The sequence below is a fragment of the Rhinolophus sinicus genome, linkage group LG01 (assembly GCF_036562045.2).
Source record: "Rhinolophus sinicus isolate RSC01 linkage group LG01, ASM3656204v1, whole genome shotgun sequence".
Classification (NCBI taxonomy): domain Eukaryota; kingdom Metazoa; phylum Chordata; class Mammalia; order Chiroptera; family Rhinolophidae; genus Rhinolophus; species Rhinolophus sinicus.
In genome coordinates, this window is record NC_133751.1 from 203430299 (window position 1) to 203456967 (window position 26669).

The window sequence follows — 26669 nt, forward strand, 5'->3', positions numbered from 1 at the left end:
AAAAGGCTGCTTTTGCAGAACCAAATTGTTCAGTAGGGATGTTAAAAATATTTTATTTGATACCTTTATTTAAAACAGTATTTTCCCAAATAGCTTTTTAAAAAAACGCACCCCTCTCCCCCTATCCCCCCATTAGGCCCTCACAGATGCCCAGAATCCCGGCAGGACCGCCGCGTGCCCTACACTGGCATGCCACAGGCGGCTCCCGGGTCTCCCGCGCCCCCGGCGGGCGGGGTGGCAGACACGCCCCGGTCAGCAGCCCCGGAGGCGGTCAGAGCAGAGTCGGTCTGGTTTGGGGCAGACCGGTGTTTACAAGACGTTTCTCAGCGCTTGGCTGATGTAACAGCCATCGGCGTCAGCCTTCCTTAGGGAGAATGACGACCGTCCTTGTTTTTACCCTCGTGTTAAACATGCTCAATTATTTATTTTCAAGCTCCTTTTTCTTCTCCTTCTTGTGTGTTTCGCAGAAAAAGCCGGAGCCTCTGAAGCTGCGCGGGTCTCTTACCTCCAAGGGAGCCACGAGTTTCATCTCGCTCCTTGCACTTTTTTCTGTTTTCTGATTTTTTTTTTTTTCAGTATTGTTAGTATGTTTTGGAAACGTTTCTTTTCAATTAATGCCTGTTTGGAAAAGCAGCTCCCCCGCCCCGCGCTCTGTGGGCGCCTCCCACCCTCAAACTGCGGGGACCCGCGGGTGCCACTCTCAGCCGTGGGAGCGTGTGGGTGACACCCGGGAATACTCGGCTCCCCCCACCCCCAACCTGTTCTGGGCCGCGAGCGTCTCCAGTCGGGGCACTTCTAGGGAACGAGAAAGGAACCGCCCGAAGGGTCGTGAAACTTTTTCCGTTGCTGTTCCCCCGGGGACTACAGGGTCCCCGGGCTCCCCAGGAGCAAGCTCCGGTAGCAAGGTCCGAGTTGATCCGACGTCCAAGCCCCGTCCTGGGGGCGGTCAGCCACACGCCGGGAGCCTAGGGGAGGGGGGAGCCGGTTGAGGTCCGGGGACGCGCAGACACCTGCGACCGCTGCCGCGGGAGGCGGTCCCCGAGCCCTGGCGCCTCCTTAAAGCCTCGGCTCCGCCCCGCCCTCCCCCACCCCCGCCCGCGGTTCTACCCAACCGCCGGATCCCCGCCGCCTTGGCAGTGCTGCACAGCCGCGAGCCGGAGAGGAGCGCGCCGCCCGCCCAGTCCCTGTGCCCGGTCCTGCGTCCCGGATCCGCCGCTATGGCCAGCGAGGAGCTGGAGAGCAAGCTGCAGCGGCGACTGCAGCGGGAGGAGGGGGAGGACCGCCCCGAGCTCGCACCCCGCGCGGTCCCATTCCCGGAGCCGGAGCCGGAGCCGGAGCCCGAGCCACCCTCCCGGGCGCCCAGCGCCAGCGCCGACGCGGAGCTGAGCGCGCAGCTGACCCGACGGCTGGACATCAACGAAGGCGCGGCGCGGCCCCGCCGCTGCAAGGTCTTCAACCCCTACACGGAGTTCCCGGAGTTCAGCCGCCGTCTCATCAAGGACCTGGAGAGCATGTTCAAACAGTGAGGGCCGCGCCGCTCTGCACCGTGCGCCCCCGAGGGCCCTGCGCCCGGGAACCCGGGAGGGAGAGAAGGGGAAGTGGTTGGTGGTGGATCGGTCTTTCTGGCCTGCAGTCCCGGCTCTGCTTTGGTGGGACTGGGTGGGATAGTTCAGGAGTCCCGGGGGTGTCCTTAGCATTTGACTCAACTCCCCAGATCCTATGCGCCCCGAGTCTATGACGGCGCGGGGGTGGAACCCGGAGGGGCAGGGACACAGCGGGAGACGCGGACCCTGCTCAGAAGGTCCCCTGGGACATCCGAGCCCGAGTCCCGGGTCCTGGGCTTTCCGGGTCGCGGGCCCTGTCCCCTCCGCGGACTTGTTCTGAGATGAGCTCTGAGCGCAACTTCTAGGAAATTGAGATGCGCCGCCGCGCCTCACCTGTCAGCTTTATTCCCAAAGGAGAAATTAGCCTCGTGGTCCTTTTTTAAAACAAAAGAGGAAAGTTATCCTGTGCTGCCTCGCGGGGTCCAATGTACCAACAGAGGTTGAGAACTGGGAGTTGGTTAAACGCTTCTCCAAGATCGGGACGTTCCTGGAGCGAGCGCGTCCCGAGGGCCTCCTGGGGGCATCACCTGTCTGTTGGCGCCGGTCGGAACCGGACAAGGCAGCTGGCAGCTGGTCCGGCGGGGGCCCGGTCCTGTCCTGCTCTGTAAGCCCCACCGGGCGGGGGAGCTGCGGGCGCGCCCCAACACCCGGCACTGGAGGCAGCGTAGAGAGCCCCCACTAGTTGCCCTTGTAGCCTAGGAACTCCCTGGGCCTCAGTTTCCTCATCCCGAGAGAATGGCAGCAGTAAGCGTTCCTGCCTTTTAAGGCCATAAAGTATTTTGCACACCGTAAGCTCCTAACCGAGCTATTAATATTATTTCCAGAATTGGTCCAAGACCAGAAAAATGCATGGGGGAGCAGAGGCCGCCAGCCAGGTCATGCTTAGGGCGTTTTTAAAAGCGCTTGGAATGTTTGTCCTCCCGCGTGGAGGTTCTATTTAAGGGCGCTGTGTGGCTGCTGCCTTGGCCCCTGCCTGAGGCTGGGCTGTTGTCCAGCGCCAGCCCCTGCGCGGAGGTCAGTAGAGGCTGGCGCCCAGAGACCCCTCACCTCCTCCGCTTCCCTGACACCCTGATTTCCTGGTCCATGGCTGGCTTCCAGGCACTGTTCTCTGGGGTTAACACCTGGTGGGGCTAGTTTGGGCAATTAAGGAAAGCTGAGTTGGGGCAAAAGCATGCCTGCCCCAACTGGGGAGGAGATGGAAAAGCAATTGGTAAATGGTTTGTTAGGACCCCTTTGATCTGTGTGGGGTTATGCCTTTCATGGGAAGACTGCTCTGGCATGGCTGCACTCATGTCCCCAGTTCCTCCAGTCCAGCGGGATTCATGGAGGGCATCTTGGGGACCTTCTTCAGCTTGCTTTTTTCTCCAAAGCTAGTGTGTCAGTCAGCATTCTAGGTTGGGTTTTCTGTCATTTTCAATCAAGACTGGCATAAGCAAAAAGGGATTAATTGGCTCATAAAACTAAAAAGGCAACTGCTATCAGGTATGGCTGGATCTAGGTGCTCAGATGATGCCATAGGTGCTTAGTTTCTATTTTTCTTAAGCCAGTTTCCTTTGTGTTGTCCCCATTGTCAGGTGGCTAATTACTGGTGGTGGTATTGTGGCCACAGTAGCTCCAGTAAGTCCAGTGGGAAAGAGTAACCACAGCAAAGGCTTTATTCTCTCTCTCTCTCTCTAGTTCTATTGTTTCTTATTGGCTCTGAACCAATTGCTGTAACCAAGGGAATTTGTTGCTCTGATTGACCATGTCTGAGCCCTGTGCTTCCATCCCTGCAGTGAGAAGGCAGCCCTGCCCCTAGCGAGGAGCTGGCAGTGGGGAAGAATGGCTTCTCCTGGCCAATCCAGGGCCTCTTGCTGAGGAAGGAGGGACATGTGAATGACCTTCACAGCTCCATCCTGGACTCTGACCCAGCTCAGGCCTGCTGCTTTGTTCACCCTCAGTTATGTGTGTCCTGTGGCAGGACTGGTAGCTCCTACGTATCATCAGGGAGTGGGATCTGAGGCACAAGTTGTTACAGAGAAAACTTCCTGGGGATTTTCCTTTGTGTCCCCACTCTAGAGTCAGCTGAGCAGTGGCTGGAGACCCCAGTGTGGCTGGTGGAAGAGTGTCACATTTGGAGCCAGACAAGCATAGGGGCAGACAGGGCTTAGGACCTGTGATCCTAGGTGAGCAACATAATTCCTCTAAACCTTAGTTTTCTTGCCAGTAAAATAGGCATAAATACAACGAGTTTCCCCTGAGGGCCAGGTAGCTGCTGGGGCTACCAGGGGAGGGCTGCCTTCTTCCCCCCACAATGGTTTGGGAAGGCCCCCATAAGACATGGGGTTAAGACCCAATTATCCATCATGGGTTTGGGGAGGGCCGGGACATAGCCCCGTCATTCCAGGGTCATTGGCTGTGATTATGAGCAAGTTGCTTAACCACTTCTGTCTTTCCATCTGTAATATGGGGCAATAGTTCCTTTCATGGGGTTTTGTGAGAGCTGAGTGAGGTGGGTGGGTGACAATGCTGAGTTGACATGTGACATAGAACAGGGGCCGCTTGCTAAAGACCATCCCCCCCACTCTGGCGTCAGGCCCTGTGTCCACGGCCAGGACCCTCCCCACTCTGTTCCGCCTTCCGGCTGCCCATCCCGCGGGACGTCCACAAACTCAGCCTCCTCAACTGAGCTCCTTGGTTTTCCCTTCAGGTGCTTCTCCCAGTTTCCCACACCTGGGAGGCAGCGAAACTTCACTCTACCTAGCCCACCCGGGACAGGGGCTCCTCTGGCTGGGAGATGTCACTTGGACACCTCTGATTTTAGTATTCAGCCCCCCTTGGTGTCCGGAAAGTGGCAGTGACTCGAGCTGATGGACACACCCCTCATCTTATGAAGGCGCCTTGGCTTGCCAGCCTCCAGCAGATGGCAGATCCCCAAATGCCAAGCCCCACAGCATTGTTCCCCGGGTGGTAGGGAGCCCGTAGCCTGCCTCAGACTGGGCAAGGGCAGCAGGATGCAGGTGGCCCTCTGGGCTGACGGGCATAGGCAGAGAAGGTCCCAGAGCCAGCTGGCCACCTGGAGGAAGCTTGAGGTGGCAGGGGTACGGCAGGGATCTGCCTGACGGCGAGCAACATGGTGTTTTCCCTGTGTGCGTGTCTTCACGTGACCTTCTTGTAATCCACTAGTCATTGGATTTAGGGTCCACCCTAATCCATTATGACTTCATCTTAATTTATTACATCTGCAAAGACTATTTCCAAAGGAGGTCACATTCTGTAGTTCTGGGTGGCCATGAATTTAGAGGGGACCCTATCCAACCCCTTGCTGTGAGTGAACAGAAATGCCCAGACCATGTGGCCCCATGACTGTCTCCTCCCCACCTCCTAAGGGTGGGGGAAGGTCCTTCCAAGGAGGCCCTCAGATTTAGGAATGTGAGTCTTAACCAATTTAAGTTATTTACGATGGAGTTAGGAATGTCAGGGACATAAGCAAAGGCAGTGCTGTCCCACCCCCAACAGAAAGGGGATCAGTCTTCCCAAAGCCCAATCCTTGCTCAAATGCAGTCACCCTCTAACTATAAAAGCGAAACAAAACCAACAGAAAACCCCCTGCTCTTGCCAAGAGTGCACTTACTCTCAGGAAGAATTTCACTTTTAATCAGTTTCTAGATCCAGATTCTGATGTCGCCTTGGAGTTCACTCAGAACCTGACTTGACGGGCCCAGAGCTCACTCACCGTTTTTGTTCTGGGGCTTGATAGATTCATGCAGATACTGCAAAACATGCTTTGATCTTTTAAATGTGATTTTTCTAGTTAAAAGTATTTTGCCTGGGGATTTCTTACATTTTGAAAGTTAAAAAAAAACACAACAACAACAAAAAAACCTGGGTCCTTCCCTGCCTGTGGGCAGTGTCGGGTTCTTGGCATGGGGGTCTTTGGTCTTTGTATCCTGGCTCCTCAGTTGTATGTTGTAGAAGAAAGAGAATTTTCTAATGAGTGTGGGAAACCAGAGGCGTCATCAACCGGGCCAGAGAAAGTTCCCTCTCCATCTCCAAGTGTGTTACTGGATAGCCTGAGCCAGCAGAATAGTGGCCTGATTTTAAATGAAGAGTGAGAAGGCCCAGGAGAAACTGACTCTACAGTGTGTGTCCAGGACTGTAATAGGAGCTGGTGGGGTGGTCAAGGTTAGACAGGAAATTTTAATTACCCTGGGCTTATCCAGGGGCCTCTTTCAAAGGGGGAGGTAATGAGGGCAGCCACTTAAGGGCAGGACCAAATGCAACATGTGAAAATGCAGCTGTGATGATTTTGCAGCATTCTAAAAGCTTGTGTTTCAATTCCCCAAAGAGAGGGGAGGGGAGCGTTTGGCTCTGGGAAAGTTGTCTTTTTATTAAGAATCCAAAGTGATGATGTTGTGGAGGCCTTGCCAACACCCGACTCTTGTATCACCATGGAACCCCAAAAAGGTGAGCTTGTCCTGGAACTCTTAATTTCTTGTCTCTCCCTCCCCCAGTTTCTTTTTCTCCTCCTTACTCTGTTCTCTGAGGGAGGGAGTTCTCTGAGAATTGGAGGGCTGGGAATTTGCCAAAGAAGTGACAGGAGCCCTCTTGAGGAGGATTTTTACTGGGGGGTGGAGGTGGGGTGGCCCGCCCATTCTCATGCTCATCTTTTGAATGAATTGACTTTAAAGATGGGAAAGGTGGATGCAAATGGTTAAATGCTTTTTTCCCCCTCTTCAGGGAAGGCAAGAGCTTTTGTCTCTCCTGTAGCCTCCGTCCAAGGTGAACCCCCCTCAGATTTGAAATTACCTCACCTGCAATGGATTTTGCATGTTGTACTGTTCTGGACTGAGGGTGGGGTGAGAACCCAGGGCTTGTCTGAATTCCTGGGGGGTGCTCAGCCAGAACCCAGGCTGGTTTCGGGGCCTTGGTCTCTGGCAGAGAGACAATGTAACTTGGAACTGTTTTGCAGCGCAGTGTTTAAGCACCGGTTGTTTTTATTTGCCAGCATGTGTGATGGCTGTGAGGCCCACAGCTCCTGGCACTTTCACCCTTGCAGGGCACTGTCTCCCTCCTCGTGCCTTGCTCCCCACCCCTCTCTCTGTGGGGAATCTCCTCCACCCTCCTTATTACAGAGCCATCTAATTTTATGAGCATTTGAAATGATGGGAATTTGAAATTGAGTGAGTTATTCAAGTTTTACCATATACAGAAAAGAGTCCTTTTCCCCTTCTCCCTGGAAAGATTAGTTACTGATTACCTGTTTTCAAAACTGAGATCCAGGGACTCTACCTTTTTTTATACTCTCAGCCCTGTGGTTCTCCCCCACCCCCGCCCCACCCCAACTAGGAAATAGAAATACCTTCTCCTTTGAGTTTGGTCTGGTTTACAGCAGGCTACGTAACTGTGGTTTCCTGGCATGGCCGAACCAGTGGGTCTCTAAAGATGTACGAACGAATGGCATCTGGGGAGCTGGTGGCTGCCAGGTGTGTCAGACTCTGGGACAAGATGCTCAGGTTAGGGGCCCAGCATACCGGCCAGGTTTTGCACATGATTGCGCATATCTTCCTGCTTCACAAATCTCTGCTTCGGGTGCAGCAAAGTTGAGACCTAGTGGTTTGAAGGGAAACGAGATTAGAATTTCCCAACTTAAAAAAAAAACTGAAATTTTTTTATTATTATAAAAAGTATAACGTTCCCTGTTTCAATTTTCTTGCAAAATAGTTAAGATGTTTATGACTTCGAGAGTGGAAGCCCCACGCTGTCCTGTTCCCAAGGGATCTCCGCCAGCAGGTTAGGTGCCTGGTCCTGAACAGGAAAGTTGGGACCGTATAAGCCATTCTGTCCTGTGTCAGGCGGGAGGCCTCTGGCTCAAGTGGTGGAAAACCCTGCCCCGAACTCCCTGATCAGTAAGGAAATGTATCATCTCACATAACAGGAGTTCAGAGGATGAGGTGGGCCCTGGGTGTGCTGGCTGCTGTGGCTGTCAAGGACTTGGGTTTTGTCCCCCTCTGCCCTCCATCAGTCTCTGTGTTGGTTTCATCTGTGGGCTGATAACCGTAGCAAGATGGCAAGGTTTCCCAAGTCACACCCAGCCATGAAAATCAGAGGCAGGAAAGACCTGAGGTTGCTCTAAACAATGAGGAAATCTTTCCCAGATGTGTCCCCTAAGCCAGCCTCTGGCATCCCATTGGTCAGCACTGGGTCATGGGCCCAGTGGCTGCCCAGAGGAAGGCAATGACCGTGATTGGACCACAAGTGGGCTTCCTTCCCTGAGGGGCAGGTCCCTGCCCCAAATGGGGGTTCTGTTAGCGAGGAAGGGAAAGGAGGAAGGGAACGGTAGCCCTCCCAGTGTCCTTTTGGGGTCTTTTCCTTTGTCCCTATGCATTTTTGTGTGCATGGGAGGGGCTTTTAGATGCAAACGTGGCTTCCGGAGGCCAGATGGGGGAGCAGCCCATTTCTGGGGGCTCCTGAATGCCTGAGTGTAGAGGTCTTTCTTCTGGGACAACTCACTTCTGCCATTTTATTTTTTCTTAAATTTTATTGGGGAATATTGGGGTACAGTGTGTTTCTCCAGGGCCCATCAACTCCAAGTACTTGCCCTTCAATCTAGTTGTGGAGGGTGCAGCTCAGCTCCAAGTCCAGTTGCCATTTTCAATCTTTAGTTGCAGGGGGTGCAGCCCACCATCCCATGCGGGAATTGAACCGGCAACCTTGTCGCTGAGACCTCGTGCTCTAACCACCTGAGCCTTCCGGCCGCCCCTCCAGAAGCGCAGCGGCAGCTCGTTGTCTTCAGTCTAGTTGTGGAGGGTGCAGCTCACTGGCCCATGTGGGAATCGAACCAGCAACCCTGTTGTTCAGAGCTTGGGCTCTAACCAGCTGAGCCATCTGGCTGCCCCACTTCTGCCATTTTAATGGAGACCATGTGTCTCCTCTCTTTGCCTGTGGCTGTAGATCCCTAGCGGCTGGGAGCCCTGTGTGTGTATTGGGGGGTCGGGGACTTTGTCTGTGTTAACCACTCCCTAGGCCAGGGGTGTCCACACTGCGGCTCGCGGGCCATTGTTAATTGGCCCACAGCAAATTCCAAAAATATATTTAGTTTACTTAAATAAACCAGGTGAGGCAATACGTACTTCACCTCGAGTGAGTGGACCGGCTGTTTGTGTATTTTACCGCATATGGCCCTTGGTGAAAAACGTTGAAAAAAGTTTGGACACCCCTACCCTAGGCCAACTCTCAGTGAAATGCCTACTTTTGCCTCACGTAGCCCTTCCTCCTTACAAAGAGCCTGGTATGACTGAACCCGCCACCCTACCTCTGCATTTGGAGGGCCTGCTGGCTGCTCTGGGCAGATTGGCCAGTTACACTCCTCGGCCTGGTCTTTGACAACCTTTCCTTGATGCCCCCCCTCCTCCCTGGCCCACTCCCCACACCTCCTTTATTCTCTTTATCATCATGAGTCGCATGCCTCTGATTTCCTCCTTTTAGGAGGTTCTCCAGATGAGAGGTGGTGAGTGCATGGGGCCAGCCGCCATCTTTGGCTGGGAGGCACGTGCATTGATGGCGCTCATGCCTTTTAGCAGCTGCCTGTTCTGTTGCTAAGGGCCCTCTCTTGGCATGGAGGCCTTTGTATAAGTCGTGGGTGGATGGGCGTGGGGGCGTATCCGGGCCTGGGTTTATTTTCTTTCCGTCTCAGCCTAGCCTCCCCCTGAGTTGGCTGAATGAAGGTACATTCTTGTCTTTTGGAGGTAAGGACTGGGTTGCTAGTGCCAGCTGCAGTCTTTGTTCCTGTTCCTGGTTCCAGGCCAGGCAGAGCCTGAGACAGGCCAGGCAGTGGACTCTGATTCTGAAGTGGTGACCCCCACCTCTGGTGGGTGGTGTGGTGGCCTAGTCTCTCCCCATGCAAGGCTGCCTCTGTGTGGACAAAAGGCCTTCAGCTGAGGAAGTAGGAGGATGTACTTTAGGGCTAACAAATTGCCATGTGTCCAGGGCTAGCCCCTCTGCCCCGTCCTGGTGGGAGTGGCAGAGGGACCCGAGAGCTGCAGCTGATCCCAGTTCTGGGGTTGGACAGCTCTTGGGGACCCACAGACCCACCCAGCACTGCTCATTGACCACTGACTTTGCCTGTGACGGGGGTCCCAATCATTGGCCATCTAATAAGGTCTGGCTGCTGACCATCCCAGCTCTGTGCTCTGGGATGCTGATGTGGTGAGCTCTATTACAGCCTTGGAGAGGTTCTGGCCCCTGATCCTGCCCAGCTCTGCAGAGGGTCTTTGTCTCCTCCCTAAGTGCCTCATGCTTCCACCTCATTCCCTACAATGGCTGACTTTATTGAGCTTTGGGCTCCCCCAATACCACCTAACAGCCACTGCTTACAGAGCACCTACTGTGTGCAGGCATTTACACATCAGAATCACGATGAGGTGGGTACTATTATCAGCTCCATTTTACAGATGAGAAAACTGAGGCACAAAGAAACTAGGTAACTTGCCCAATGTCACACATGGTGTAAGTGGTGGAGCTGGGATTTGAATCAGCTCCCTTGTGCCAATGAGCTTCTCTCATTAATGTCATTCTACCCCCTAGAGTCTCAGGCTCCAGGCTTTTAGCCCTCTGCCAGCTTGGATTAGGTTTGCAGGAAGGAGGAGGATGGATGTGCTTTAGGACTTACTCAGCTATCCTTGACACTCCCCCACTGCACAGCCAGGTGGCGCCATCGGTGACCCAGCCTCTACAAGCTGCCTGGCCTCCAGACCTCTCTGGACCACCCACACCAGGCCTGGGGCAGCTGCCTCCTAAAGTAGCCTCCTCTCATCCATCCTATATGTTGTGACTTCTTGCCAGAGCCCAGATCTCATTACCTTGCTTTCCCCTTCAGAAGCCTTTGTGAGCTGGGGACAACATACAACATTGGGTAGCTCCCTGTTGTCCACGGAACAAAGTCTGGACTCTTCAAGATGACCCTAAGGGCCAGTCCCACCTGGCGATTGCATTCTTCTCTCTCGCTGGCCTGATGGCCTCCCACGGCTGCCCTCCTAGACCCTGCACTATCCAATTAATTACACTTAGGCCTGTCAGTTATTGTTGATTTTTGTGAGGTTCCCCTCCCCCTCCATAGTGTTTGCCCTGGCCAAGCAGAGATGGGTCTTTAGGGTTGTGTGGCTAACTTCTTCCTCCAGTCCCCCTGCCCACCCTTCAGCCAGACCCAGGGCCATAGGTAGGGCCGGGGATGACTTGACCCCTGCAGAGGGTCTGACCTCTGCCGCTGGAGCTGCACAGAAGCCCTAATTAGTGCCCCTGGGGAGCTTCGCAGCTCACAGGGCTGTCAGAGGAGTCGGAGCTCTCAATGGGATGGTACAGTTCCTTCCAGCAGTGACACTGACCACATGCCACACGGGCACACAACTGTAAGTGAGATGTGGAAACTGGTAAGTGACCACCTTCTCAGGTTGTCCCCAAGATCGCGTGACCACTTGGTGTGCAGTCACAGCCTTAATTAGGTCACTCCAGTTCCAGCCCCATGTTCTTTCCACTGAGGGAGCTGTCGGTCCCTGGCCCCCAGCAGGGCTGCTGGATTTAAGGTGGTGCCAGCCCAGAGGGGGGGACACAGGAAAAGGACTGGCTGGCAGGGTAGCAATGGGGGCACAGCCAGCTTCTGAGAGCCAGAGGGTGGCAGCCCAGGAGTGCTTCCTTCCTGTTTGAAAGGGACAGACTTGTCCCCCACTGTCCACTTCAACTGGGCCTATGGCCCCTGGCCTCCCCCGAGACCTGTGTCTCCTCCTGGCTGTTTCCCCCCCAGACTCCTCCTGGTCTTGGGTGTTGAGCAGGGTGGGGCCCTGCTGGGGCTGCCCCATGCCTGACCAGGTTGGCTGTGGAAACCTGGTGTGTTTGGGGCACCTGTTCCCTGAGATCCACAGGACTCCTGGGAATTCCCAGGAGAACTAGGTTTCCGGGGTACCTCTGCCTGGTTTTCTGGTCCCTCAGGACTTTTATGGTGAGTGTTGGGAGCTAAGGGGAGGCGCCCCATTGTTGTACCTTCACAGCACAGAACTGACCCTTGTTCATTTAGACATCCGTGGTCAGAAGAGCTCGTTTGTCTTACTTTCTCCAGTCAGGCATTGTTCCGGGAGGCTTCCCCTGGGAGTGTGTGTCCTTGGCTCTTTCTTCTCCTTTCTGGATGGATTGCCTGGAACTGACAATTCCTTGATCCGCTCATTCCATTCCCTGTACCCAAACTGAATCCTCAGCCGTCTTGCCCAAATCCAGCAGGAGTGCCCTGATTTCAAAAGGATCAAGGGGAGATCCCAGGATTAGGGTCTTTTCCTTAATGAGATGCCAACCAAAACTAAAACAGTGAGCCTGACTGATAAGCCGAGAGTTTATTTACCTTACTTTAATTTTGGCCACAACTGGACAATGGAAGTATTGGCAGCCCAGAGAGTTCGAGTAATTTACCCAGGGACACACAGTGTATGACACTGGGGCTTTGAAGCAGGGGAGTTTGACCCCAGGAGCATGCCTGCAGCCACCACTGTCTTCTGCCTTCCTCAGCAGGAGCCCAGCGGCTCCAGCAGAAGGAGTTGTTACTGTTGCATTGGCATTCCTGAGTCAGAAGCTTTCCCCGCCCATCCCTCTGCACCCCATCCTTCATAGTCAGAGGGTTCTTGGTATTTGTGCCCTTAGTGTGGCCGACACACTTCACACCCCTGACTTGTTATCTCATTGTCACTGGCATGTGCCTTTGGGGGTAACCATGGGGGCTGGCGTGCTTTGTTTCTACTCTGGGTTGCTGGCATCAGCAGGAGAATTTTGCATGTGCATGTAGCTAAAACCTCCCTCACTGAGGCTTTCCCCACTATTGAGATACTGAGGTACAGCATCCAGTTTGAGAGCATGAGGCTGAGGGAGCTTGGTGCAGCGAGTGGCTGTCCTGTGTGGTCACCCTGGTGCCGTCTCCTCCTAAGCCTTGTGCAGTCCCTGGCAAGGGCAGTGCATTCCCCTGCATCAGGGGTGTCAAACTGCAGCCCGCGGGCCAACTGCGGTCTGCAATCCATTGTTAATTGGCCCGAAGCAAATTCCAAAAATATATTTAGTTTACTTAAATAAACCAGGTGAGGCAATACGTACTTTACCTCAAGTGAGTGGCCCGGCTGTTTGTGTATTTTACCGCATATGGCCCTTGGTAAAAAACGTTGAAAAAAGTTTGGGCACCCCTGCCCTGCATGCATGTGGGACAAAGCAGATTTCCCTAATTGTATTAAAGCCTAGGTAGCAGTTGTCCAGTTCTGCCTCCCTTCTGCTGTCTTGTGAGGCGCTGAGCACTCCGTAGTGGGGCGGCCCCTCAGCTCTGCCCCCCAGTTTCTTTTATGAACTTCCAGACCCTGTGTGTGGTGTCTGGAAGTACACAGCACTGTGGCTGAGGGTGGGGATGGGACCCAACCTCCACTGCTCTCCTGCAGCCTGCAAAGAGGTTGGCCTCTTACCAGAAAATGAAGGCTATTTGCAGGCAGCGTGCCACCCCACACAGGCTGTGCACAGAACAGGTGAAGTTGGCATTCAAACGTACCCAGTGCCACCCCTACCTCACCATGGCCCTCCTTGCATCCCTCCATGGCTCGGACTGTTGTGGGCTCCCCAACTGGGCCCCCGGCCTTAATCTGCTCATCCGCCCACCTCCCAGAAAACTCCATCATGCACACTGAGCTGACAGGTCTTTCTGAAACAGCTATCTGCTCAAACTCTTTGGGGGTTATCCCCTGTTGCCCTTAGGAAGACACAACTCTCCCAGAATGCTTTGTGGGAGGGGGCCCTGTGTCCCCTTCTGGGACATCCTGGCACCTCTGGACAGGGTTGGTGACCGTGGCTCCCTCCCAGCACATTTACTCCTGTTAGTTCCTGCTTCTCTGTCCCAGCCGCTTCCCTTCAGTACAGTTCTGCCCAAGTTCTGGCTTATCACAGCTCAACTGTCTTTTTGTACCTCTGCTCCCCACGGGAACTGGTCTTTGTGCTTTCCTTCTGCTCTGGAGAGGCCCCAGGTAGACAGGAGCCAGGTGGTGAGCGAGCAAGTGAATGGACAGCCACAGAGCCAAAAGCTCAACCGACAAACCTGGCTGGGAGCAGCCTGATTGGAAATCAAAGACTTTTGGGCTCCAATCAAAGCTTTTGTACTTAACTCCTTGGAGGCCCCTGGGCCCCTCCTCGGAGCCTGCTTACTCTTACTTTGCATGCAGTGATAACACACTTGGAGATCTGGTTTCCCAGCCTGCAGCAAACAGGAAGGAAAGAAGGAAGGAAGGAGCAGCAGAGGATTTGACAGCTGGGAAGGACCCACGAGAAGGCTAGGAAACCAGAAACTTAGAGAACGGGCAGCTAGGGAAGTTTGGAGGAGGAAGGACCATCCTATGACCTCGGGAAGTCCTGAAGCTCATGTGGATGGGCCCAGTTAGGGCAACGCACAGGGAGAAGTGGGAGGGACCCAGGAGAGGCCACCTGCTCTGGGGATAGTCTGGCACAGTGCCCTTCTCCTACTTGAAAGAGCCTGGGCACCACGGAATCTTGTAAAAACGCAGGTTCTGATTCAGCAGGTCTGCATTTCTAACAATACTGGGTAACCATGCGCTGCTGGGCCAGGGACCCACTTTCAGTAGCTAGCCCCTGCCTGTTTTTAAAAGGCAGTGCATTTTCACACAAGGCCTTTCTGAAGAAAAGCAGGGGTGTTCTGACGTCCTGGTGGTCTCTGAGGCATAGGCGATCCTCCCAACACTAAGGCATTTTCTGGGGCACTGCCATCCCTCTGCGGGATCCCTGGGGAGTTTCTGATGGCTGGGCCTCAGGCAGACAAAGGCTGGCCGGCTCTTTTCTTCCTTTACAGCAAGATTATTCTGGTGCAGTGAAAACCAAGAAAACCCAGGGGCTCTGCACAGTGGAAGCTGAGAGAGTAAGTGATTTGTGGAAAGAGGAGGGGCCCAGCTCTGGGAGGACACTGGAAACCAGCCCATAATCCCTGGCTAGTGGGCCTTTGGTGGGGTGAGGCTTAGGTGCCGCCAGGGTCCCTGTGGCCAGGCCGGGGGCTTTCCCAGGTCATAGGCATGCACAGCTGTGTCCCTGTGTTTGGAGATGTCAGCCTGTCCTGCCTCACCCCACCCCACCCCGCCAATGATGGCCCCAATCAGTAAAGAGTGGGGAAACCTGTTAGAGTGAGCCCTTGGAAGCAAGCCTGATCCTCTCACGTAGGGCGGGCCGGGCTGAGTCCCTCAGGACAGGCTCGTGGAGATTCAGCATAAGGGGCCACGCATGGCAGGCTGTGGAATTGGGTTCCCTGCAGAATGCTAAGATGGCAGAACCTGTCTGAGGCCCAGCTGAGTGTGGGAAGCTCTTCAGAACAGAAGTCCTGGAAGCTGTCTGCTTCCTCTTCATGGCTGCAGACAAGTACTACTTTTAGAAATAGATCCCGCTCCTCGACTGCTTACTCCGTGCAGGGCCCGTGCCGGCGTGTTATCCCCTTTTGGCCTGTCTCCCACCCTGCAAAGCACAGCTGGCTCTCGTACACCCAGTCCGCACAGGGCTTACCAGCCCAGCCCTCTCCCAAGTGCAGGGCAGGGCTGGGCTTGAACGTCAGCCTGTGTCTGCAGGGCCGTCCCTGGTGCTGATGGGACCTGAGTCTCCCTCACAGATCCTGGAGAGTATAACGGGGACAGGGATTGGGACATTTTAAAGCAAAAATGTGGTGAAAGGTCACTAATCCAGAGGAGGGCTAGAGGGAAGCCCCAGGAAACAAACAAGCACGCGGGGGGTCTCAGGATTATGGGTGGTTTTTCTTTAATAGCTTAGGCTTGCCTTTAATAAGAAAGATCTGGCTTAACATTTAAATTATAGGGAAAAAAATGGGTGTAAGGAGCTAAGATGTGGGTGGGGGAGCCAAGGGCTTAGGGGAACTCCAATAATCCTGCAAGCATTTGAAAGATGTAAACTGTGCAGAGGAAAAGAAAATAGTTTCATGGTTTGAAATGGGCGGTGGTGGTGGAAATACAGCTTTAGGCCAGATGTGTGACCTTCGGGGCCTCACTGGATTGGGGCCTCCCTCCCTCCCCAGACTTCCCCCTTCTGGGTTTCCCTGGGGCCTGGTCCCACACTCCAGGGCAGGGAAAGGCCATCGGTCTGCAGGGGAGTTGCCTGATGCGTAGCCCTGCCAGCTGGGCAGTGCAGGTGGGCCCGCCTGGGCAGGCTATTCTATCTAGATGCTGTTCCCTTTTCTCAGGGCTGGATTCCAAATTGCAAGGAAGGTGATAGCATTTTCACAGGGAGAGAGGAAGCAGAAGAGTTTTCTAGGATGACCAAAACATATCCAACTGCATTTGCTTTTCCCAGAGGTTCAAAAGTTTGGTGTAAGATCACCGTTTGCAGACCTGTCTAAAGGGGCTTCCAGACTGCAGTTGCTTGAGGAGAGGGGCTCTGAGCAGGATGAAGATGGTTTTAGCCCTTGGTCCAGCCTTGGGCATGCTTGTCCAGGGTCCTCACCACCCGGGTTCCGCTGCCACACCTACTGTGGGCTGTGGTAAGGATGTAGGAAGTCCTACAACCTTCAGAAAGGCCTTTATTTCTTTTAATACCTGACTTCCCCGGGAAACTTGTCTGCCTTGGCACCTGTCTCTGTCTTTGTTAACTCACTGGAAGGGCAACCTTGGCCTTCTGTAAGGACCGACTTGATATCGAATCTTCCTTGGAAACGCCAGTGGCTGTGTGTCCCAGCCCCCGGGTCGGACAGAAGACTTGGGATCAGGATGGGGGCCCTCCTGGTTAACCTCACTGTGCCTGGTGACCTTGGGCTTGTTGACCTCGATGGGCCTGACCTCATCAGGCAAACAGGACTACACCCCAGGAGGAGTGTTGGGGGTTTACATCAGATGAAGTTGATTTGAGGGCTTGGCTGCTGAGACTTTCTTCAAATGTTTGTAAGATGGCAACACTGGTATTCTCTTGGCCAAAAATGAATGACTGCATATTTGCACAGTCCAAAGGACCATGCTTTCAGACTGAAGTCTGAATCCACCACCGTCAGGACTCAGCTTCAGATATAAATTGTAAATGGTGCAAATCTCACTTACACCAGTGGTCTGTTTACTGGGACATCAAGCATGCTCTCTGTCCCCCGGGTCTCACCAAGTTGAGGGCACATAGTATCAACTCTGTTCCTGGTCATTCTTGTCTTCTCTGTGCCCAGGTAAAGCCAAGCATCTGCTTGGAAGTCCCAGGTTAGTTCTGATCCACAGGAATTGGCCTTGCTGCCTACTTGGGCTTTCGCCACCTGTCAGGTGGGGTAGCTAATCATGCCACAGCACTGCTGAATTAAATGAGGTGATTTAGCACAGTGCCTGGCACTTGGTAAGCTCTCAATAAAGCAGTGAACACAGGCGGCTGTTATTAATTCTTCACAGGACTTGTAAAGATGAAAAGGATTAGTATAGGAGACAGTGCACTGTGAACCTGCAGGGCAGGGCAGCTCTAGTTATTAGGCGCTTTGAATCCTACTGTGTGTGCTGCAGGTATATATAGTCTCAGACGCTTTGAGAAGAGCAGATAAAACAGAACGATGACACGGGAACCTGGGAGGTTTTTCCTGCCTTTCTTGCAAAGGCAGGCCCTGAAGGAAGGGACTGTGGACAAACCCTCAGACGGTCTGAATTATAAATCCTAGCTCCACGGGGAGGGGAGAGGATGCCACTAATGTGCCACTTTGTAGTCCTGCCAGGACTTCCATAGATGGTACTTGGCTGGTGCTTCCAGCAGGAACAAAGGAAAGCAGCCTTTACTGCGTCCCTGGGTGTGAAGGCAGTGGCGGCTCATGACCCCTTTCTTCCCTGTCCTTCATGACCTTGCAGATGCCCCCCCACTGTCATTATTCCTGTGCCAAGCTGGTGGCTCCTGGTAGGACACCAACGGGGTGTGCTCTAGCTGTAGCTTTGGTCTTTTCCTCTACTGGGATTTGCCCACTGGGGAGGTGGGCTTCTGCTTCCAGGCAGAAAACATGGTCAAACCAAATTTTCCTGCCCATTTAAAGAACATGGAATTCCTTTAACCTGTTGCCTAGACTTTGCCGAGGTTCTTTTTGACATATTTGTCCTTTTTCTTAGGCCTGGAGAATGTTTCAGGCTTGAGGGTCTAAACGAAAGGTTTTTTACACCTTCTGGTCTCCTCTCAATCAGAACCCAAGAAAAGAAACACACGGATAGTGGCTCCAAGCCTCTCCCCGCAAATGGCCTCCTATCCACAGCCCCTTTGTGCTGGGGAGGCTGTGCTAGTTCAAGATTGGGTGACAGAAACCCTGGTTCCCCCCACCCACAGGACAAATTCCTGCCTTGTTCCCTGACCTTTTCTTATCTCCCCCTTGTCCCAGTTTATATCCTCTTCCTGGGCCCTCCCCTCTCTTTTCACCTCAGCTTCGCAGCTGCTCCTTTCCTGCCTTCACTTTTCTGCCCTTCTTTTCTGCATTTAGACCTTAATACTCTTTGCTTCTGCCCCGAATAATTGACATCTTGAATGCACCGCCCTTCATTGCTTCAGTTTTCTCTTTAGCAAACTTTGTTGGAATGTCCACTGTGTGCTGAGCAGTGGGCAGAGGACATTTCATTCAAAATCTCAGCACAGGGGCAGCTGTCGTGGTCGTTTAACTGGCTGCCCTTCTAACATGGAGGTATTTCCCAAAGTGTTCTCCTTGGCACACTAGCTTGCCAAGATATGCCTCCTCCCATGGAAATTCCCTGAAAACAGGACTGTGTGGTCACATGAGTCTGTGTGTTGTTTCCCTCTGGTAAGGGTTGGACACATGACCATATGGAAGGCTCTGGAAAGTTCCATACTAAAGAAGCCTGTTTACTCTGACTAGGATTCCCTGTAATGGAGATCGTCCCTCTGGCCTGTTTGTAAGAGCTCTCCTTACCTCACGTCTCCTTCTTGTCAACTGTTTTTTTATTTTGTTGTTTTTTTTTAAACTTTTTTTTATGTGTTTAAGTGTGTTTTTCCAGGACCCATCAGCTCCAAGTAAAGTAGTTGTTTCAATCTAGTTGTGGAGGGCGCAGCTCACAGTGGCCCATGTGGGGATTGAACCGGCAACCTTTTTGTGAAGAGCTCAGCACTGTAACCAACTGAGCTAACCGGCCACACCTCTTGTCAACTGTTTTTGCCAGAAAGTTCTTCCTTGTGTTGGCTAAAGCTGTCTCTGTCCTGTCCACGTACAGAGCCCAGTTCTGGCAGTCCTTGGGGAAGGTTCCTGGGAAGTTTAAATGCGTAATCTGAAGGCAGTGTTCTGCTTCCCGGGGCCAAATACTCCACGTTTCTTCTACTCTCATCCTTATGTGAGGTTTTAAAGTCCATTCACCTTCCTGGGTGCCTCCCACTGACCAGGCCTGTGTTGCCCGATGTGTGGTGTCAGCACGGAGTGGAGCAGACTATTATGGGAAGGCTCTGGAAAGTTCCATACTAAAGTTCCATATTAAGGGGTGGGGAGAACTGTGGCCCCTTCGTTCAGTATTTGGAACTTTTTGTTCTTGTCATCATGATTTCACCCCATGGGTTTTTGGCAGCCCCCAAACTCACTGTGGTATCGCAAATCTCCAAATGTCATCATACATGCAGTTGAACTCTTTCCCTTAGAACCAGCACTTGAGAAACTGGTTTGGAGGTCTCAGTTTCAGGACTGTTTTGAATGTGGGAAGTAAATACAACACAAATTTTACTATTTTAAACCATTTTTAAGTGCACAGTTCAGTGGCATTGTGTACATTCACATTGCTGTACAACCATCACCACCATCCATCTCCATAACTGTTTTCATCTTATAAAACTGAAACTCTGTTAACAATAGCAAATAATAATTCCGCTTTTCCCTCCTCTCCCTAACACCACTCTACTCTCTGTCTCCTAGAATTTGACTACTCTAGGTACCTCATATAATTGGAATCACACAGTATTTATTTGTCCATGTTGTAGCATGTGTCAGAATTTCCTTCCTTTTCGGGGCTGGATAATATTCCACTGTATGTACAGAACACATTTTGTTTATCCATTTATCTGTCGATGGACCCTTGGGCAGTGTCCATCTTTGGCTATTGTGAATAATGCTGCTATGAACGTGGATGTACCAATATCAGTTCGAGTCCTGGCTTTCAATTCTTTTGGGTGGATGCCCCGGCGTGGAGTTGCTGGGTGATATGATGATTCTGTGTTTAGGACCTTGCGTTCTTCCTCGCTCTGCTTTATTCCTGGACATCACCAGCTTGCTGACAGATGGGCCTAGATTCTGCCCCAACTTTGTCACCAGCAGATGATAGTCAGCACCCTTCCTCAGTGGCCCTGCGACTCACCGCCAATCCATCTAATTGTATGAGTATCTACATCTGTGTTTCTTTCCCCCACAAGCCTAACAGCGGGCCTTGCTGACTCGGGCAGAGATAACAGGTCAGCCATCGTTTTCTGTTGGAACAACTTGACACTGTGTTTCAAAAGCTAATGAACATATGCCCCAGTAATTCCACTCTGGGATATACACCCAAGGGAAATGGAAACGTGTCCACACAAAAACTTGTACATGAGTGTTCATGGTAGCATTATTCATAACAACCAAAAGTGGACACAACTCAAATGTCCATCAACTGATGAACGGATAAACAAAATATGGTCTATTTATACAATAGAATATTATTGACAATAATAGAAAGGCATCACGTGCTGTTGATATAGGCTGCAACATGCGTAAACCTTGGAAACGTTATGCTAAAGAAAGAAGGTCACATATTGTATGATTTCTTTGATATCAAGTGTCTAGAATAGGCAAATCCACAGATACAGAAAGCAAATTAGTGGGTGGGGCTGGGGTGAGGGAGAGGGAAGTCGGCAATGACTGCTACTGGGAGCGGATTTCTTTTGGGGGTGATGATATGTTCTGGAATTAAATAGTGATGATGGCTGCCCAACCTTGTGACTATGCTAAAAGGCACCGAACTATGCAATTTAAAAGAATGAATTTTATGGTATGTAAATTGTATATCAAGAAATGCTATTTTTAAAATAATAGTGCTGTTATTTTAAAAAGAAGTAAAAACCAAGTAAATGGGGGCTATTCCTGAATTATTTTTGGTGAATCCATTGCAATCATTGCTTCCTTTTTGAAGTGATCACAAACCATTCTTTGATAATACTAGGTCCTGGGCTGGTCCAGCTGTGATTTACATACTCTGCCCACCCCCTGGTAACCGAGAAGCACCTTGCTCATTTCCACACCTGCAACACCTGTGTCTTCCTTCAGGCTCCTCAGAGCTCACCAATAGACATCCAGGGGTCTCGTCTGCATTCTTTTCCACCTTGCAATGTGATTCTTCCAGGCAAGGAGGCAGTGCCCAGTGGGAGCACAGAGCTGCTTGAGCTAGAAAATGCCATGTGGAGGGAAGTGGCATCAGCAGAGTCCCAGAGGAGGACAGACAATGGGTGCTATTGGAGATCGGAGGAGGGAGGGGGCAGCTCCTTGAGCTCGGGGGTACAGAAAGGCCACCAAAGAGAGTGAGGGGTGAGTGGGTGATGTGTTCTGGGTGGGAGGAATGGCATGCGTTGGCCCCTGCCACCGGAACAGAGCGTGTGGGGAGTGCGGGCCTCATCTCTAGCCTGACCACGTGGGCCTCAAAATACCACTGGCCCACAGAGTTAGATTTCTGGTTGTCTACAGGCTGCATTTCTCGGTGGGTGGTGGTGTGGTTCCCAACAATGGTGAGTTTTTGTTGTTAGGTCAGGAGGAAGGGGGTGGGCTATAGAGAGTGAAGAAACCAGATTTGTTTGCTTATGTGTGCAATTTTTTAAAATGGTAAAATAGACATGAAAGTTACCATCGTAACCATTAAGCATACATTCACACTCTTGTATGACCATCACCACCATCCATCTTCAGAACCTTTTTTCATCCCAAACTGAAACTCTAGCCCATTGAACAGTGACTCCCCACCCCCCGTCCCCCAATTCCCGGTAACCACTGTTCTACTTTCTGGCTCTATGAATTCTAGATACCTCATGTGAGTGGGATTACGCAGTATTTGTGCCTTTGTGTTTGGCTTATTTCAACCCTAGAGTAATGTTGTCGTGTTCATCCATGTTGTAACATGTATCACAAGTCCATTCCTTTTTACCACAAATAATATTCTATTGTCTCAAGATGACATATCCCATTGTATAAGTATACCACATTTTGTTTCTCTAGTCATCATCAATGGACACTTGGGTTGTTTCCACCCTTTGGTTATTATGAACGGATTTGTTTTTTAAAACAAGGTTTTCATACCTGAGCAACAAGGGATGTCTGGATAGTAGAAAATAAGATGGATTTGAAGGAAGGAGACCAGGGAGTCAGTGAGAAAACCCTGTAACAGTCCAAGTGTGTAGAGAAGAGGGTGGAGGGGTGGGGTGGGGTGGAGTAGTCAGGAGAAAGCAGAGGACAAAAGGCTGAAAAAGGTCCTCCTGGGCTGACCCAAGCCCAGGGAGTAAGGGGTAGGCCGGGATCCCCCACTGTGATGAGGATGAGTTTGTTTCCAGGCAGGGGCCTGAAGGGACAGCCAGCAGAGGTGCTGGCTCTGTGGTTGAACTCAGCCAAGCGGGCAGAGCCGGGACTCCTCTCAGCTGTCACTCACACAGATGTGACCAATTAGACCTGGAGACTAGATGAGTGAGCCAGAGGACAGAGCATAAAACAGGAATGGAATGCGGGGGGCCAGGCTGATTCACAGCCTCGTGCAAGGGCAGGAAGCATGAGCCCAGAAGGATGAGAGGAGGGGTTGGTGGAAATGGGGTGGAGAGTCCCAAGGAAAGGGTCCGGAATTGCCGTCACTCCGTGTGAATGGAGTGGGTGTGTGGGCGCGTTCCTGCAGCATCTCCGTTGTCTAGCATGAGGAGGTTCCGTCGATGTTCACTGACCAAAACTGGGGGAAATAAGGGTGAACAGGCATGGTTTTCATCCTCAAGAAACTATCACTTAGTTAATGAGATAAGACATGAAAACAAACACGTGGTACAAGACCCACTTGGAATCCTACCATCAGGGCCTGAAGGTGTTTTGAGGAGAGGAGGGTCCGTTCCGATGCAGTGACTCAGGAGGGTGCTGCAAAACAGGAGGTATTTGAGTGGTTTCTCAATACATGAGACTGAAAGAATCACACATTTGGGAGACTAACAAGTGTCCTTTCGTTCTGGCCATGGCCGTTGCTCATCAGTGCCCTGCCTTTGACCCCACAGATACGATGCCGGACGGGATGGTTTTATCGACCTGATGGAGCTGAAGCTGATGATGGAGAAGCTGGGGGCCCCCCAGACCCACCTGGGCCTGAAGAGCATGATCAAAGAGGTGGACGAGGACTTTGATGGCAAGCTCAGCTTCCGTGAGGTACCTGCATCCTGCCGGCCCTGAGCCCCTGGAGGGGGAGTGCCCCTGCAGGGACCCTCAGATTTACAGTCCCCTGGAGTACAAATGGTTTTGGCCTCTCTAGAGAGCTGTTTGGATATTTAACCTACAGTTCTGCTTTTAAAAATAATTTAAGGAGCTAGTGAGCCTCAGTGCTGGCATGGAGAAATGCGCAGAAAGCAGGCTGAAAGTCAGTGTGGGTAGGATAACCTCATTTGGGTAAAATGGTGGAAGTGTCAAGAAATATGGAAATATTCTTAGTGAATGTTTGTGGATGCAAAGATTTCGTGGTCTTATAATTTTATACTTTTTAATATATAAAAACTTTTAATATTTATAATATGCATTTAAAAACATTAAAAAAAAAAAGCAAAAAAAAGCAAACAAAGGGTCTTACTCTGTGTCCAGGGACACCACCACTCCCAAACAGTCCGAGAATGGGCTTTTTGGCCTTTGAACCCTGAACTTGCTGGCAAAATTTTGTATGTAGAGATATCTTCCTGGAAGAGTGTACGTAGATTCACAGGCGGATCTCCAGTAGGTGAGAACCTTGGTGATAAGGTTCTATTTTGGTGCCATTTCTATTTTGGGGGAAAAGTCTCAAGGCCATTGGGTTTCTTCCATGGTAAGGTTGCATCCCCACAAGGAAGGGAATCCCATGTCTTATGTGTTTGAGTTTTATTGAAAGGCCTCTTGATATGTCAGTGTGGCCTGGTATTAGAATAACTTCGGTGATAACATCTGGGCTAAAGGCTTGGGCATTAGCCAGCTGTTGTAGTCTGTTCTCAGTTGTGTCTCAGCTGGTCCCTCAGGAGCCGGGAGTAGAGACGACTGTCCTTGCTTCCTGGTGTTTAACGTTGGTTATTCTAGAAACGGTGGAGCACTGGCGTCCTGGTTTCTGATGGTGAGACTGGCCAAGTACTGGCCTTCTGTCCTGGCTAGGTAGGGACTTGGAAGCTCTTCCTGGTGTCTCTGTGTCTGACCTGTAGCCATGAGTCCCCTCCCAGCTGTGATGAAACTGATCTTGTCTCTCACTGCCCACAAATCAGCCCCATGTTCTCCCATCTCTCCCTTTCCTGAACTGGTAGATGTGACAATAGAAGCGCACGGAAAACCGGTGTTGGGCGGAACCCTCAGGATAATGTGGTAAAGCCTCTCATTTCAGATCGAGGAGCTAGAGGGCCAAAAAGGTCAGCACTTTTCTGAAATCAGGCCCCAGCTCAGGGCTGGGTCTGGGTTGCAGCCTCTGTGCCCCGTGGCCTCCCATCGTCACTGCCACGCTCGCCTTTCCAGCTGCCCCTCTGGTTTGGTTCCTTCATATCATTCACGCTGGGCACTGGCTCTTTCCAACCCGGGTGCCCCTGGGGTGTAGAAGGTAAATGTTTTTGCCTTGGTGAAGCTTTGGAGGCAACAATGGGGAAACAGCTTCTGTGGCAAAGTTGTGACGTCTGGGGAACAGAAATCAAGAGGGTTTTGAGGTCTGTGCAAGTCACCAGCTGAGCTAAGACACAATCCCCCCCCATGTTTTACCCAGGGGTCCCCCAAATATGTTCCTGCCTGAGTCTCAGATGCTTGGTTAGCTTTTGCTTTTCCCACAGAGGCTGGGACATCTCAAAGGGTTCCGTTGTGGGGTCTCACCCCACCCACAGAGCTTCAGTGACATTCCCATTCAGTCCTTTATCAGTTCAGAGCCCCATGTGGTCCCATGTCTAGCAGTTGTACCCAGAAATGCAGGTTTCGGAAGGATAGACACGTTTGCCGTTGGTACTCTGGAGCCCAACCTCCTGTTGTAGTATTTTACTCTGCTGGTTTCCACCTGTGTTGTAAGCCACTAGTGGGCCCATGTGCTTATGTATGAAACGAGGCTTATAGTCAGACCTCAGTCTCCACACAGAGCTGTGTAGCTTCAGCAAGTTATTTGACTTCTAAGCCTCAGGTTTTCTGTCTTAATATAGGGGTGTTAGTAGCTTTTCTTCAGGACTGTTGCGAGAACTAAGTTCTTTTTCTGTGCCTGTTTCAGTTAGGACTCTTGGTTATAAGTGACAGAAAGAGAATGCCAATTAATGTAAACAAGAAAAAAACAACTATTGGCTCACATGCCTGGGAGATGAAGTGAAAGTGCTTTAGGCACAAATAATCCAGGGGCTTTCCCTTTCCATGTCTTGCTTTCTTCTGTGCCCACCTCATCTTCTTCCACTAGAGTGTTGCCCCCAGGGCCTGCAAGACGGCTAACAGCAGCTCCACGTTGCAGTGTCCCAGTGTAGAAACCCCAGTGAATAGAGAGCTTCTTTATCCCAGAGTTCATACCAGTCCCAGAGGAAGGCCTCTGATTGGCTCTACTGGGGACACACACCCACCTCCTGGACCAATCATTGAATTCAAGGTACTATGATTGGCTAAGTCCAGGTCATTTGCCACAGGATGCCATAGTGAACAGTGCTACATTCATCACATGGGACAGGGGTTTGCCAGGTAGACAAAATTGCTCACTTCTACCGTTCCTTCCTTACAGCCTGGCACTTAGTAGGTGCTTAGTGAATGTTGTGTTCCCTTTCTTTCTCTTTGCATTAACTCTACCAAGTAAGTCACACCCAAATAAAGCTCTTTGATACAGAAAGTATGTCGCCATTAAGTACTCTTTTGCTGCTTTTCCCCAGCGTACAAGGAAATTGGTCTTTCTCTTAAATAATTTCTTTTCTAATTATGAAAATAATGCATGCACATTAGGGGCATTTTAGAAAATTGGCCTATATGGAGCCATTAAAAATGATGGTGTGATACAGTGTTTCATGACCAGAGAACAAATGTTGACCATGTAAAACTTAGGGACAAAAGCAGATGACCAAACTGTATATAAAGAATGATTCCATTTATGGTTTATGTGTGTGTTTATGCATGTGTATAGACACATAGAAAAAGTCGTAAGGATGAACCAAAGTTAGCAGGTGTAGCCCCACAGCTCTGGTGATCTAGAACAGGATTCCAGGAACTCCCCACCTCATTCTCCTTTGCTGGCAGACAGGGAAGCCTTAAGATCTCCTCTCTTTCTTGTATTCCTCACTAATGCCATTACATCTGTCTCAAAGCACCATTACTCCAAGGCCAGATATGCAATGGCTCTGCACAAAGGTTGGGTAAGGGGCTTACTGGATACCTCTCAGTACCAGGAACTGGGACCTGCTCTCTCTTCCCACTGACCTCTCCCTCAGGTGCGTCCCTGGCAGCCTTGGCTATGCTGGGTTGTCTACCTGCCTGATCACGGTTGATTGGACCAGGGGTGGACCCCGGCCAGACCAGGTCAATTGGCTCTGCAAGTGGCTGTTTCTGGAAGAATAACTCAGTGTGGCCATTTTCTACCGTGTGGATCAGATACGAGAGCTAGAGAGGGAATGTTGCTTCCACGCCTGAGAGCATGGCCTCTTCCAGTTCCAGTCCTCTTCCTGGCCACTGTATTTTGTCCTTGGTTTTTTGAGACATCCATTCATATGACTACCTCCTTTTTTGCTTATGCCAGTTGTGTTTGTTACTTGCAATCTAAGAGCTCTCACTAATACAGGGGAAGTGTTTGCATCTCCAGCTAGAGCCATGAAATATAAAATTTCCTAAATTGATCAAAGCACTTCTTAGCTTGTATCTGAGATCACTTTAGCTTT

General features: G+C 51.4%; 1 protein-coding gene across 1 annotated transcript in view; it reads left to right on the forward strand.

Annotated features, from left to right (window-relative positions):
- The first annotated feature begins 1105 nt into the window (after nt 1-1105).
- The window catches only part of EFHD1 (EF-hand domain family member D1), a 36806-nt gene continuing 11242 nt past the window's right edge, over nt 1106-26669 (forward strand). Inside the window, exons 1-2 of the mRNA XM_019739825.2 lie at nt 1106-1522; nt 22851-22998. Of these exons, the coding sequence (XP_019595384.2) occupies nt 1218-1522; nt 22851-22998 (453 nt within the window). The 5' untranslated portion in view covers nt 1106-1217. The remainder of the gene's footprint in view (nt 1523-22850; nt 22999-26669) is intronic.